At 43.0% G+C, this 16,129-nt stretch overlaps 1 protein-coding gene across 1 annotated transcript in view; it reads left to right on the top strand.

The window, feature by feature from the left end:
- The window catches only part of GNAT2 (G protein subunit alpha transducin 2), a 106,319-nt gene extending 91,631 nt beyond the window's left edge, over window positions 1–14,688 (top strand). Inside the window, exons 6-8 of the mRNA XM_078644768.1 lie at window positions 5,186–5,315; window positions 9,457–9,610; window positions 12,956–14,688. Of these exons, the coding sequence (XP_078500894.1) occupies window positions 5,186–5,315; window positions 9,457–9,610; window positions 12,956–13,146 (475 nt within the window). The 3' untranslated portion in view covers window positions 13,147–14,688. The remainder of the gene's footprint in view (window positions 1–5,185; window positions 5,316–9,456; window positions 9,611–12,955) is intronic.
- The last annotated feature ends 1,441 nt before the right edge of the window (window positions 14,689–16,129 follow it).

Raw genomic sequence — 16,129 nt, 5'->3', positions numbered from 1 at the left:
AAATAGAAAACATTATTTTACGTATTTCCTTAAAAACTCAAAGCAGACATTGTTGTGTCCTGTTGTTGTCGGACAGTGAGAGGGTCTTCTCCTCTGTGTTGTGCTGCGCTCAGGAATGCGTATGATGGATAGAGTGCTGGAGTGTATTAAATGGAGAAGCAGCGTAAAGTGATCCATACTGATCTATTCCATGAACTGGCCAAAGAATTTAGCTTTCTGAACAGAGAAGAAAAGCTGAGCTATTGACTTTGCCATTCTGTTTTGGACATGTAGTGGCTGGTGTTCAGCATGGCTAACAGTCAGTGGCGTAGAGAAGTGGAGTGTCGTAGAGTATATTGCCACAGTGTGTTGTGTGGAGTGAAAGGTTTGTGGAGTGGCGTAGAGTAGACTGGAGTGTCGTGTCATGGAGTGTCGCTGAATAGAGTGGAGTGTTGCGAAGTGGAGTAGAGTGGAGTGTTGTGTCCTAGAGTGGAGTGTCATGGGATGTTGTGTCGTGGAGTTGTGTATAGGGGTGTAGAGTGGAAGGTCATAGAGTGGTGGGACATAGAGTTGAGTAGAGTGTCGTAGAGTGGAATGGCATAGAGTGTCAAAGAATAGGGTGACGTAGAGTGTAGTGGTGTAGAGTAAAGTAGTGTGTTAGAGTAGAGAGGAGTAGCATAGAGGGAGTTGCGTAGAATGTTATAGAGTTGAGTGGAGCTGAGTGCTGTAGAGTGGAGGGGTGTGGAGTGGCATATAGTACAGTAGAATGTTGTGAGGCATAGAGTGGAGTGTCACAGAGTAGGCTGTCGTAGAGTGGAGTGGAGTTTCCTGAAGCAGAGGGTCGTAGAGTGTCATGGAGCAGATTAGAGTAGAGTGGCATCAAATGGAGTGGCGTAGAGTGACATGGAGTGGTGCTGAGAAGAGTGGAGTAGACTAGAGTAGTGTGGCTTAGAGTGGAGTAGAGTGGCATAGAGTGGAGGAGAGTATAGTGTCAAAGAGTAAGGTGCCAAAGAGTAGAGTATCGTAGAGTGGAGTGGATGGTCATAGAGCGGAGTTGAGTGGCATAGCATAGAGTGGAGTACAGTGGCATAAAGTGGAGCAGAGTGGCTAGAGTGGCATGGATTGGAGTAGAGTGGCGAATAGTTTAATTTAGTGTCTTAGAGTGTAGTGTTGGAGAGTAGTGTTGTAGAGTGGAGGGTTGTAAGACATTTGTTTACTGGGGTCTGAGCCCTGATCAAGCAGCATCTGCAGTCCTAGTCAGGATGAGGCACAGGCCAACCCTTAATTAACCTGTGCTCAACCCTCTGGTAACTTGACCCACAGAAGCCAGGCTTAACTTAGAGGCAATGTGTACAGGATTTGTGCAACTCTACAAACCGTAAAACAGTGAAAACATCACACAGAAAGAGTTCTACACCAGGTCAGAATAATAAATAGAGCTTAATAAAAGAAATAAAACAAGATCAAAACGACAAAAAATACAAATAGTAGAACTGGAGCTATTCAATTGTAAAGATTTTAGGCAAAATAGCTCCAAAAAGCACAAAGAGCCAATTGTGGATATCTGGTTGTGCCGGACCTGGTCAAAGCCACAAGCTCAGGCCCAGTGAACACAGTACCTTAATCCTGGTTTTCAGAGCGTTGCAAGGATCTGCGTCTAAGATGCGTAGTGCAGACGAAGAGATGCATTGGTTCTGAGATGTGGCAAGCTGTGATGCTAGGGCCTGGGTCGTTGTCGGGACTCCTGTCGATGCAACAAGCGATGCATAGTCCAGCATTGAAGATGCAATGTGCAGTTAGGGCAATGCGTCAGTTGCAAGGCTGCGATGTGGAGTCTGGCTTCATCGCCGAGGCTTCCGTCGACAAGGGATGCGGAGTCTGGCGCTGAGGATGCATCAAACAATAGTGGTTCCATAGAGGCAAAGATGCAATGTGGGTCTTTGCGACGGATCTCATCCATGCAGCAGCAATGGTGCTTCGGTTTTCACCACGCAGCAGAGGCGATGCACCAGTTCCACTGGATCCACAGAGGCTGGCAGAGCACCTTAAGCCGACTTCCAAGTGTCCAGGACAGAGGTGACATCACTTGGCAGGGTAGACTGACAGATGGCAGAGATTAGGTGCAGATGCAAAGTTGATGGAAGCTTGTTATGTACCGGAGGCTTCAGATTGTTTTCAAGAGATGCAAGTCCGATCCTTCTCACCCAGGCAAGAGGGCAGCAGGTCAGCACCGCACAGGGCACCAGTTCCTTCAGAGCAGCAGAGTGGCACTCCTTATAGCAGCACCTCAGTCCTTCTTCCTGGCAGAGTATCCACAGGTCAAAAAGGGTACTGAAGAATTTGTGTCTGCAGTCCAAAGTTTATGCCCATCTGTGCCCTTGAAGTGGGGGAAGTGGCCTTGACGTGTGGGAGAAGCTTCTAGAGGTATTCCTTTGAAGTCCACAGGCATCCTACCTTCCCGGTCCTGGCTCCAGACTAACTCTAGGGGGTTTGCAGCCTTTTGTGTGGCAGCAGGACACAGCCTATTCCTGTGTCAGTGAGGCTGGGCCCAGCTCCTCCCTCCCATACTGCCAGTGATGGCCCATACAGGCACACTCCTCAGCTCCATATTGTGTGTATATGTCTAGGAGGAATACATAAAGCCCAACTGTCAGCTACACCCCGCCATGGGACCAGAGACAGGCTACGGGCACTACGTGGCTATGACAGAAAAATGCCAACTTTCTAAAAGTGGCATTTTCAGAATTCTAATTTAAAATCAGACTTCACCATAAGTTAGGATTTTAATTTGTTATTTCTGGGGCACCAAACATTAACTGCTTATCTCTTCCCATTTGGAAATTACACTTATTACATTTTATAAGGCAACACCAGACTTAGCCTATGGGAGAGATAGGCCTTGTAGAAGTGAACAACTTAAAAGTACATGTCCTACTTTTTAAATACATTGCAACCTGCCCTCTGGGCTGTCCACGACCTACCCTAGGGGTTTCTTATATGTATTAATAAAAAGGAAGGTTTGGGCCTGGCAACAACTTTATTTTTCCAGGTCGAAATGGCAGTTTAAAACTACACACACACAGGCTGCAAATGCAGGCCTGAGACAGGTTTAAAATGCTACTTAAGTGGGTGGCAGAATCAGTGCTGCAGGCCTACTAGTAGTATTTAATTTACAGGTCCTTGCCACCTGTAGTGCCAATTTATTAGGGTCTTATAAGTAAATTAAATATACTAACTGGGGGTAAGCCAATGTTACCATGTTTTGGTTAGCCATGGTAAAATGTGCAGAGTTCTAATGCTAGCAAAAACGAAATCAGAAAAATGGAGAAGGAAGGCAAAATGTTGGGGGGAAGAACACCTTAAGGCTGACCTGTCTACCAAGGGTTGTATAGTGGAGTGTCATAGAGTTGATGGGCATAGAGTGAAGTAGCATAGAGTGTTGTGGAGTAGAGTGTAGTACAGTAGAGTGTTGTAGACCTATTTGTTTCCGGCAGTTTAATTTGTTTTGTTACCAGGTCACTGTGGATGCTGCTCTCTTTTTAGCTGTTACCTCAGCGCGGGGACACACTGGTTCAGTGTAACCAGGCACTTTATAAATGCAATTATTATTATAATAGAGTGCAGCGGTGTACAGTGCAGTGGGACAGGGTAGAGTGAGACAGGGTAGAGTGAGACAGGGTAGAGTGTCAGAGTGGAGTGTCATAGAGTGGAGTGACGTAGAGTGGTGTACAGTGGCATACAGTTTTGTAGAGGGGAGCGGAGAAAAGTGGAGAGGGGTACAGTGTATTGGAGTAGAGTGGAATAGAGTGTAGTGTAGTAGGGTGTCTTAGAATACCATAGAGTGGAGATGCATAGAGTGGAGAGGATAGAGTAGTGTGGAGTAAAGTGTTGTGGAGTAAAGTGTTGTAGAGTGGAATAGCGCATTGTAAAGTGCAGTAGAGTGCAGGGGTGTAGAGTGGAAGGGCATAGAGTGAAGGGTCATAGCTTAGAGGGGAATAGAGTGGAGTAAATTATAGTAGAGAAGAGTGGAGTGCCACAGCATAGACTAGAGTGAAGTGTCATAGAATGGAGTGGCGTTGAATGGAGTGGAGTGGCATAGAGTGGAGTGGCATAGAGTGGAGAGTCATGGAGTGGCGTAGAATGGAGTGACGTAGAGTGGAGTGACGTAGAGAGACCACGTTCCTGGTAATCTCTTAGGAGATGAGCACAAACTCCTGCTCTTGCGGCATGACTGCCTTCTTCAGCCCCAATGAGTCACAAGTGTTTATTTCTGATGATCTCTCATGACTTCAGTCCCGATTTCTTTTCTTAAACGTATATGACCTACACTACAAATACAAAGGTGACCAAGGCCTTGCTTTTGCGCACCTCAGAGGGTTTGTCGAGTGTGTTACAAATGCCAGATATTGATAGGTCGTGTTGATGTTTGATGCAGGGCTTTTCAGGGAAAGAACCATGAAAGGGAAAAGTGCAGGGTTTTAAGGGGGATAAAAAACTGGGGGGTCTCTCAAAGGGACATGGCCAATGTAATTAAGGGTGTGGCTTAATACATAAGCTAAAAATCTGTGCTTAGCATAGTGTGCTGCCCTACTTGTATTTTGCTGTTTATGTCATTGCATCCAGATATAGGTTACAAGAAGTAACATCATATCTACAACAAGTCAGGACTATTGGCTTTGTCAATGGGTGTTAGTTGCATATGAATAATAAGCAGCAACTAAGGCTTGTATATAATATTGAGGAAGCTTCCACTTACAGCCCTGGTGACAAAACGACAATGTTGCTGCTCCTGAGTTTAAAAAAGAAAAAGGAAAATCCAGAGAGAAAATGACTGTCTTTTAAAGGATTTCCGTTCCCCTACAATGCTCCCCTGGCTTGACGTCATGCCATAACTTCTCAACTAGTGAGAAGTGAGCAGCGCACATCGATGTGCCTGCTGTCACTGCAGTCCCGAATAAAACGGACCGCCTGTGGCAGGGCACAAAACAGATCCCGATAGGGACCCGTTTCGAGGCCCCTTAAAAAAACACTGCCGGTGCGACCCGGCCCACTTAAAGCCCTGGAAAAGTGTAAGCAACAATGTGAAACGCTGACTCCGGAGAATGCACTATGTATTAGAAGGAAAGTCTGACCTCAGCATGTCTACTCTCAGGACAAAAGCATGACCAAGGCCAGCGCGCTCACTCTCTGTGTACTTTTGCTGCAGGATGTTCGATGTGGGAGGTCAGAGGTCGGAGCGCAAGAAGTGGATTCACTGCTTCGAAGGCGTCACCTGCATCATCTTCTGCGGGGCTCTGAGCGCCTACGACATGGTGCTGGTGGAGGACGAGGAAGTGGTGCGTATGGCGTCTCTTCTTAGGTGCCGCCTTGAGAGAGTTTGAGATCTGGAGGGGAGATGTGTCTTTAACCCCACAGTGGGGTCTCAGTACGTTAACTGTGTGGGTTACAGCCGGTCTGGACCCCATTTATGTAGTGTTCGCCCTTGTGTGTTAGAGAGTGATGAGGGTTCGGTCTGAGGGCTTCACCTGTGACGTCACCACTGGGATGTTCAGGCTGGTTTGAGCGGGTTCCTTAAAGGGAGCTGGGGTTGGGGGGGTCTGAGACATTGGAGATGGAAGGGTGACTTGGTGTCAAAATGTGTCTAGAGCAGTGGTCTTCAAACTTTTTAATGCCACGCCAGCCATTGGACAAATAAACAAATCATTGGGCCCCTCTCAGAATTTTTCACAATTATTTTATTAAATTGGCAATGTTTAAATAGGTCTAGACTTATTTAAATATTTCAGTGGAGTTCTCACACTGTTTTAAAAATGCTATTAAATACATGATTGCCAAACATACTATTCTAGTCAGGCAGACCTTACTAAGGTGTAAAAGTATCCACAGTGTGGATATTAGAAATGGGGGTTATGAAGAACATTTGGAGTCCCTTCCCTTTTGACACATATTACCAGCTAGGAAATAAATGATAAAATATGTTAGTGATGCCCCATTGCAGAGCAATTTACCGCCGCTCACTTAAAACAAAGCACTGTTATCAGCATAATGCTTCTTTTGGCCAGAACTGGCGCCCATCTGGGATCACTTGAGGCTCCCCTACGCGGGGTCCGCCCCCCAGTTTGAAGACCCCTGGTCTTGGGTGAATGACTATGAGCGGCACCAAGATTTTCAGTTTTCACCAGCATGTGAATGCTTGTAAAGGGTATGAATGGATCACTAGGGTCTAGCTTACGAAATATACAATGAGATTGAATAAATGGAAGTCCCACAACTTGTGCTGGAGAGAGCTGGAGGCCAAATGTAAATTAACTTAATGCTTAATAAATAAACAACTGCAATGGTTCATAAGCAAATGAACATGTACCCAATCACGCAAGTGAGTATCGTGGGAAAGCATCAGGGTTGACTGCGCCCATTCCCAAAGCAGATGCATGCAGGGCAAAGAGAAGGCAGTTTAAAGTTAAATATAGTTGCTCTAAATCTCATTACGGGCAGAAGATTAAATGATGGCCACCCTTAAATGCTTTTCAATTACACTAATAGTATACAGCCATCCGCACTCTGTTAGGAGTATAGGCTGCTGATCTCCACTTGGGTGGGAATGCAGTAAAACCCTCTTGTGTACACATCACACATCACCTACCCTATCCAAGAGAAAGAGGGGTATCATGTGAGGCAGACAGAAATCCCCGGGTGCATGCAAAGGATCACATGTATCTTGAGAGGGGATAATTCTAAGAGATTTATATGCTCAATTACTCCATCAACGTAACGTGCCTCTCTTACCGCCGATTCATAGATGCCTTTGGATCTATCTTCTGCTCCTTTCCCGTCCTCCAGGGAGCTCTTGCTTTCCAGCACCTTGACCAAGACATTACCTCAAACTAATTCCACCTTACTACTCTATTGTATAGATTTCCTTTGCTATGTTTGCACTTAACAAATCCACTAAACCCGCAGTACATACATGTAGACTTCTAGTATACCAATATGACATGAGGTAGAGAGCATGCATACATTAAACTTCACAGGGTCTGTCTTGCTGTTGTTTGTTTCACCCGCTGGATGGATTACCTCTCCCTCCCCCGTCACTGAAAACAGCCCAGATGTGGGTGGCAATACATTATCTGAATGTCTCGGCATCATGTCTTATACTTGTCTGAATTCAGAAAGGAATGGCTCTTATGCCACTCTGGCATTATCCCACCGGGCTGCAGGCTAGTGAGCCGAGTTCGGAGGAAGATTGGCTTCCATGATCCAACCATGCTCCTGTAGCCTCATTCTTGGTACGGGCTCTTGCAGTGTGGGGCTGGTTTGCACATTTTTGCCTGGCTGATTTTAGTTTTCAGTCCAATCTGATCTGAATCAGAAATAGTTGTGTACCCAGATGGCGTCTCATAATTCAATTGCATATTTGTGGTTTGATCCCACCTTCTATTTTATTTTTATCTTCTGATCATGCCTCCATTTCCAGACATTTGTCTGCACATAGCCGAAAGCGGCTCCTCCCACAGTCTCATTTCATGGTTATTCCAGCATGAGGGAGACAGCCAGCAGTAGTGTTTCTGGACGGCACCGATCAAATATCCTAATTTTACAGTTCTCTTACGTCCACTCCTGGAGTTTTGACTGCCCACAAAACAATCCTTGGCAAATGTTTTCACGTTATTAGGAGGGCAACCTAATTTCCTTGTTCACATTGAATTTTTCAATTTGAATTGCATGCATCTGTAATCACTCTTTTGTTTTCAATTGATTTCCATATTTAATTTTTCAATTAATTTCCAGACATTGGTGTCTTTTTTCATAAAGTTCTTTTTATTAAGTATCCAATTCCATCACACTTAAAACAGACCCACCCAACGTGTTTCATCCCTTATAGGGATTTCAACAGGGCAATTTCATTTTTCCTCCTCAAAATTCTTCTCTTCAATTCATTACCCGTTTAAACGTCTGGGCTCTGAGTTAAACTAAATAGCGAATGAGCGCCTCAATCATAGGAGTATCCGATGGAGTGCATCCTGGAAGGTTAAGTTTGTTCCGAGCGTGTGCTTAGGGAACTTTTCAATAGCCTGAAGTGAAAAGTACTTCCAGTGTTTATAGGTGTTTTTACTGTCAGGAATGTACAAATGCTGGCCCAGACACCGAGCACTCATGAGCTGAGCAACGCATCTGCTCAAAATCTCACGACCCGTAATTACCGCTGACATTAAATATGCCTATAAAAACTGGAAGTACTTTTCACTTCAGGCTAATGAAATGTTCCCCAAGCACACGCTCGGAACAAACTTAACCTTCCAGCGAGACAGCCAGCATATTACCAAAGAGTGACCACAAAACACGCCCTCATCCATCATGGCCACCCATGTTCCACGATGTTTCAACTGAGCAATATTCAGCTTGTCAGTCTGGTGCCATTAATCTTCCTCTGGTGGGCCTTCATTCAGATTCCAGTCTGTGGCAAGCATTTGTGCTCTGCTGTTCTCAAAATATGAAACCAAGCACACGCTCCAGCGATCTCAGGCATCCACGGTTCTCCTGCAACCAATAACACGGAAGGCAAACCGTCCTGTTGCCTACAGTGTTCACTATGGTGTTGCATATGTGACTTTTCTGTATATTATCAGCACTAAAGAGTATCTGACGTTTGTGAAAAACACCTGCTTGTTTGCTTTAACCTAGACGAGGAAGCTCCAAAGCTTTTTTTAAAAAAATACTTTGTGCCCAACAACTCTACAAATTGCTTTGAGTGAGATGCAGAAACCAACTTGAGTTGAAAAGCTGAGGGCATCTCCTTTCTGAGCTGATCAGACAGGTCTCCACAGTCTAAAGTGAGAAGCTGCTTCTTAGACAGCCTTAAACACTCGACATACCATAAACCAACACAATTAAACATAACATGTCAAACATAAAAAAAGGATTTCTAGAGGTGAAAAGAGAGCATAGAAAGAGTCCAATGAATACATTATTATTGAGTTATAAAAGAAAGGAGAGGCCGCGTTTCCCCCCAGTGAGTGGATTTTTACTGTAATTCTGGAGTTCCAAAACGGTACAAAGAAGAGGCCGTGAAGTTATGTATGTATGTATGTATATATGTATGTATGCAATACATTTTGTTTAGTAGGAAAACTGTATAGTCTATACAACTTAAAACCCTGGAGGAGCATCTAAATTCACAGCTGACTTTTATACTGTACAAGGGCCAGGGGTGAATTTAGATACTCCTCCAGGGTTTCAACTAGTATAATGTGGACGGCTGAACAAACAAGGAAGATCACTGGTTCAGATGCAGAGCAGGGGGAAGAGAGGTGCATAGAATGGTTTAGAAATCTTTATGCTGACATTGTAGTAGCCATTTCGAAGATGCATATTAAAGCAGGCTGTGCAGGGTCATTGGGAGTTGGTCACTAAAATTACCAGCCTTCATGGACTCTGGGTAAGCAGCAGGCTTTAACATTGTGCTCTATTTTTTCATAGAATCGCATGCATGAATCCCTCCACCTCTTCAATAGCATCTGCAACCACAAGTTCTTTATTGCCACCTCCATCGTCCTCTTCCTCAATAAGAAAGATCTCTTCGAGGTCAAGATCAAGAAGGTTCATCTCAGTATATGCTTCCCAGATTATGACGGTGAGTAGGAGTGGATGGGGGCATACATCGGACATACAGGTAATGCAGAGTACAACCGGATGGAGGACATTGCAACATAAACCTTCATAAGTGGGGAAGAGAAGAAACCATAAATCAGCCTGAAGGTATCTTCAAGTCAATGAAAAGGAATGTGATCTTGGTCCACCTCTGTGTCATTTTTATCTTTATTTAACCGTTAAATTGGTTCTGTACCCTTGTGGAGTACAGTACTAATGCATGGATATTACACATTAGTAAGGTTATACATTAGTTAATAAATGGCAGTGTACTTGTAGGGGAAAAGTACTGGTGCAACATGGGCAACACACTGCTAAATTTGCCTTGGTCCCTTCATCTTTTATAGTAAAGAACAGTCTGTTTTCATTTGCAGTAGATGAACATATGACTTTACATGGACATATAATTGCCACATAGTTCCACAAGCTTGAAAATTGTTTAAAAGTTTGCAAGAACCACTTGCACCCTCCTTTCTAAGAGATATTATCCCTGATTTGTAACTGCCACAGAGGGTGCACACCAAGTGCCAATAGACTGTTATGCCAAATTATTATTACCCCATCCTAGCAATATTAAAAATTACATCTATATTCTCTGCTCTGATCTTCCGTAGAAATCACTGGTACTGGTGGATAGGTATGGTGTGGTCTAGAGTACACTTATAGCGCACAAGTATCTTTGACACTTGTCTCAAGGTAATCAATTATAAGCCACCTTCAATAGGTCATTGAATATATTCAATCGCTTGCCCACTGTGATCAGCAGCAACAAGTCTATTTAGAGCATCTTCCATTGTACTGCACTCTCCTCGATGTTGTTCGTGTTAAGCAAATGTTCTTGCTCATAGTTTAAGTCCAAAGCTTTACTGCATCTCTTCATACAAGACTCAAGCCTACTGTGAACTATTCGGCAAACAAAAGTACTCTTGTTAAAGGTCTCATGAGACCATCCAGTTCGGGAGGTCTAGAGAAGTCATTCTGAATTGCTGTTTTTTTAAAAAGACTTGTTTGTGAAATGGAGATTTAATATAAGTCCCAGCTCTCCCCCTTTCATGGAGCAAAACATAATCTTGTGTAATATTTATATCCATTTTCTCCCAATGGCGCTCATTCTATTGTCCAAAACGCATTTAATTCCCCTAAGTACCCTACTCACATCAGTACTCGGACTGTGAAAACACCTGATCTAACACAACCACATACCACTGAAGATTTAGAAAAATATATATGGCTTTAATTTTTTCATGTAAGCATTACAATTTTTTCACATTTAAAATTTTATATTTATATATATATATATATATGAAATTTTATATATATATATATATATATATATATATATATATATATATATAGAGAGAGAGCTAGATCATCTGAGACAATAAAACCAACACATCTATCTTTTATGCCACTAGGTCTCCATAAAATCAGTGGATAACAAATACAGATCCTCCGTGCATTGCAGAACCTGCCGTTAAAACTTGTTGACACATTTCAGGCGACACTACAAATAACAACCAACTTCTTCAGGACAATTTAAATATCACTTCCCCAATATTTTGTCATATAATATCAGTTGGTAATGTCATCATCAATAAGTTATGGCACCAACCAATCCCTTTCTCCTCAATGGGAAATATTTGTCTGTGTACTGTTGCAGTTTCTATCCTCCATCCTAAGCTTGCCCAGGGTATTATCCAAACACAGAGTATGTGTGTTGTTCAATAAATACTTTCTACTCTGTGTTAAAGGACAGAATATTGAGTCACTCCCTCCAGGGAATACTTAATAGACAATTCGCTTTTGAAGATGACCACGGACGAGTTGCAGATAGTTTAAAAAATAAAAAAAATGACCTTCTGAAGGTGGAATACTGGAACACATCAGAGAATGGAGCTCTTTGCAACTGTGCTGAGAGCAGGAGTATTGTTTATAGGGATGGAGAAATACCGGTTGCCCATAATCTACTCTAAATGAAAAGAAAAAAACGACAGATCTCTTCAAGGAATATTACTTCCACACTTTATTAATTACCTCTTAATTGTGTCACTTGACATGATCGTGATCATATTCCCCAGTTCTTACACATAGTTCTGCGTCTGTTGATTCTGGTCCAGGTTAACACCGTACAAATAATACAAATATACACATAATCTACATGTAACTTCATGTCAGTGCCAATGTGCGGTATCAGTCTAACTAGTTTAGCCCTCATCTCTTTGGTTCATAGGTTTCAGTAAATTCCTGTACCATTAATGCACAAACCACGCATCCTTATCGTTCATTGTCCCTGTCAGATACACAGGCGATGAGCCCTTCACACATCCAAGGTGAAATACGGTGTCAGCTGGCAAAAAAAAAACCTGCGACAACACGCCAGATTGAGATTTAGCACAGCATATAACAAAACCTAAATATAGAGCCAGATCACGGTGCTTAGATTTTAAGACCATGTGCTTAGAGCAGTCTGATCTGCTACAGTACTTCAGAGCCTTGAGATCCAGGCTACAGAAAGAGTGACGGAGACTAAGAATGTGTGAAGATATGATCTGGAGTAACTCACTGATCAAGCTTTTTCTTATTGGGTTGTCAGGGCAATCAATAAAACTGTAGGAGGAACACTAGAATGTACCACATAGTCCATACATTGAGAAGTAACAAGTATCTAACAAGCTCGTGTAGTCAGACTGACACACTTGATGCTGGCAACAAAATTACAGCTGAAGTTTGTGATGATGCATCTGATGGCAGCTGGCTCAGCGCGTAATTTGATCGTCCATCCGCCCAAAATTGTAAAAGATTAATGATACTTGCTTTGGGAATAATAACGACAATTAACATTCAACTACATTTTAGAGATTTGTTAGGTGGAAAAGGGGGTCAAATGGTGTCTGAAACGTTTGGCATGCAGGAAAACTACACTCAACACATTAAAACATCATATATAAAAAGGTGACAGATGCCTTGATGTTTCTACCAAGAACACGGATTTCTTCCAGTCTGGATAAATGCAACATTCACTTTCACTAAATTAGTAATTGAGGCATAATCCAGGGCTGGTAAGGGAAAGGGTTCTGGAAAAGACGTAGGCCTTCTTAAGCACAAGCTCATGATCCACAATTCCATGATGTCCAGTGCGTTTCTATTCTGCAAGGCAACATCCTTAACGTTTCTTTAAATGTTATTCTAGTTCAGTGGTATAATGAAAGAGAACAGTAAGGTGCTTTAGAAGCTATTAATTGGTGGGGCTACTAATTCAGAAACACTTAATTCCAATGTTCTCAGTCATGCTTCCTTGTATCTAACTGATTTCTTTTCCTGCTCCCAGGACCCAACACATATGAAGATGCTGCAAATTACATCAAGCTACAGTTCCTTGATCTAAATATGCGCAAAGATATCAAGGAAATATACGGCCACTTAACCTGTGCCACGGACACACAGAACGTGAAGTTTGTCTTTGATGCAGTCACAGACATCGTCATCAAGGAAACCCTGAAGGATTGCGGCCTCTTCTAAAAGGACTGTTGCTTAAGCAGGTAGTCCCTCTGACCTTACCCGTTTCAGAAGAGGAATTTTAGTGGCCAACTGTTAGCAATTCATAGCCACCAATCCCTCTCTTCTCTGAATGTAGGAAGGCGAAAAAAGAGCTGACTACATCATTAGGCAGCAATTCTTCAAAGCATCTAGTTTCCAAGATTAGTGCATCTCTTTCACCGATTCCCAGTGGACAAGATGCACACTGTTAAACACCTTCATCACATCTACTGTAGCCTGCAAAAGAAGCATGGACTCTTATCACCTCATCCTTCAAATTGCAACTTGAGCTCTGGTAAACAAGGACTTGATGCAGCAAAACCCTAGTCTTCAACTGAACTGAAGCAATAAACCCACAGGCAAACAGTGGATACAGAAGTAACAGAAATGAGGATTTTATTAACTATTCCACTTGCACAACTTAAAGGCACCCCCCTTCTTAAAGCGTGTTAAAGCAAGACAGATATGAAGACTTTTACATGAACTGGTTGCCAGTTTGCTTCTTTCCTTCTTATCTGTTTAGAACACCGAAGATCCCTGAGCAAATATGTTACTGGTTTTGGGATCGACCAAGTAGATTAGTATATTGTATCCGAATGGGCTTCAAAATTAGCTGAATGGCTGTCCAATTTTGTTATTAAAAAAAAGACACAATCTTCTGCAATGGCGCTAACATCCTAATTGTGAGGGAAAGGAAAATATGCCATTTCCATGATACTTATAGCTCCGACTAACTCCTACAACGCCCCTCCCCCACCGTAACCCCCCTCCACTCACCACCCCAGAGAGGTGGGAAAGATGTTTGAATAAACATAGGAAACTTTTAATTTATCAGAATGTGTCCGTCAAATTCCCTCTGAAGCGAGAGTTAGGTACTTAAACCTTGGTTTATAGGCCCCCATTGAGAGTCTGTACCAAGGTCCAGGGCCCTTTTGCCTTCCTCTTCCATCTACAATCGTTGATTAATATGATAGTTGCACAGCGCTCACTAGAGCCTCTGTTGCAGTACTTACAGCTGCAGGGTTTCTGAAGAGTAACCATAAAATGGCAAGGATCAGCCAGATGGTGAACAGCTATTGCTGCTACACTCGACTTGAACATCTGGAAGCCACATGAAAGCACTACTGTGCACGGACAACTCTGCCACATCTACCATCTCTCTGCAAGGACAAAGTTTCTCTTAATTGCTGCACAATACCACGCTAGGAAAAATGTAACTCCTACAACCTGCGGAACTGGACAGGTGGCGCAATGGAAGGATAGACAATGGATCGTAAATTGTGGGCAGATTCAATGATTCTTCATGTATGGTTCCACACCCAGGGCAGCCACATTCACCATAATATAGAGAATGATGCACGAGTCCAGGGGGGTCAGCAGTGTTCTCTAGTCTTACAGTTATGTTTGTAACTATTGAGCTTCAGTGCTAGATATTAGAGGTGCAGCGGAGGCCACCGTAATCCCTTAGTCACGTGTCTGTACCTTAAATATCTGTTAAGCAAATAAAATTCTTCTACTTCCTCACCTACGAAGGTGTGTTTCTTTTGTTTACCTCATGGGTGAAAGCTGCCATGATGAGTAAAAATGTCATAACCACTCTCTTTTTACTCCACCTTTGCAGGTTGGTAAACACACAGGTACCCAAGGTAGGGCGAGAGGATTCCATGGTGGGCCAGAGCTAAGCTTGTTATATTATACACAATGTGTAGTGCTAACCACCATTTCAATGGCATTGTAGTGCATTCTCAAACTGGGGCCTGGCGTGCGACTGGACATGCCATCAGTTTACTGGGTCTAATGTTAAGTTAGAAACATCCACGTTCACTGTACCTGGATGCTTTAATTTAGAGACCAAGTATTTATCTGGGGTTCTAGAGCTTGAATTGTGTAGGCCCCGGGCTCAGAATATTTCATGCCCCTACAGGCACAGCCTGTTCAAACCACATGGAACAAGAGTACTGGGCGTTTGCAACATGTGCTGCCCATTTTCAATCCCCTGAGAATAAAGGAGTGAGATTACCAACTGTGCCAGCCGGGAATGAGTGAAGCAGTATTTTTCTTATCTTTGCCACGTGCACTTGCCAGGTCAGAGGCTAGAGGCTGACCACTAGACTTGAGTTGGAATCTACCAAACACACAAGTCAACCAGTTCTGCGAAGAGTTATGCATATCTAGGTGTTTTTTCAGCATATGCTGTAGCTACAATTGAACACCCTGAAGGTCCAGACAGATTTCACACATGGGTCTCCAAGTGAGCTGCAGGTGAATCCGTTCACTTATAATTGATGAAAGATGCTTTCACAGAGGCAGTGACGTGGAAATCCAAGGAAAGGAAAGAATTAAAAGATAGCTCGGTTTCGTAACTGAGGTTTTCATTTAAAGAATCAACAATTTGAGTAAGGTGCAAAGGAACTAAGAGGTACTACAGACTGACCATGTATCTCGATTCAGGCGAGTTCCCTTTAAGCTTTGTGGCAGGCATCTTCATTAAATCGGAGAACCATATCTGCATGATCCATGTCAGTGCTTTGCCTCAGGATTGGTGATGTGGTAGCTGAAGATTTAGTTTGTGCAACTTAATTTCCAATTGTTGCAAACATTCTATGTGTTGGGTGCCCAGACATGTAAAAGCTAATCTTATAATGGATTGCAAGTCCCATTCGGGACTTACCTCTACTAGTCTGCTTATGTCATCCACTAGATCTCTGTGTAACCTACAAACCTTCTGTGCCAATCATGGTCTTCTAAATGGGATCACACCTTGCCAGGTGCCCAAAGCTTTTGAAACCGCATTGGAAAGCTGTGCCACTCTTTCTGTAGATTTTTTAAATTTAGAGTGTGATAAAATGCGAACATGACCCTCCAGGGTATGAGAGCGTTGTACAAGCATTCTAGTAGACAAACATATAACAAAATATCAATCACAAAAATCTTGAGGTCAATCCTGCAGTCAAGATACAGATCA

This window comes from Lissotriton helveticus, chromosome 5_1 (genome assembly GCF_964261635.1).
Source record: "Lissotriton helveticus chromosome 5_1, aLisHel1.1, whole genome shotgun sequence".
In the NCBI taxonomy this organism is placed as follows: Eukaryota; Metazoa; Chordata; class Amphibia; order Caudata; family Salamandridae; genus Lissotriton; species Lissotriton helveticus.
The sequence above is the reverse complement of the archived record's forward strand: the minus strand, read 5'-3'. Positions and strand labels throughout refer to the sequence as shown.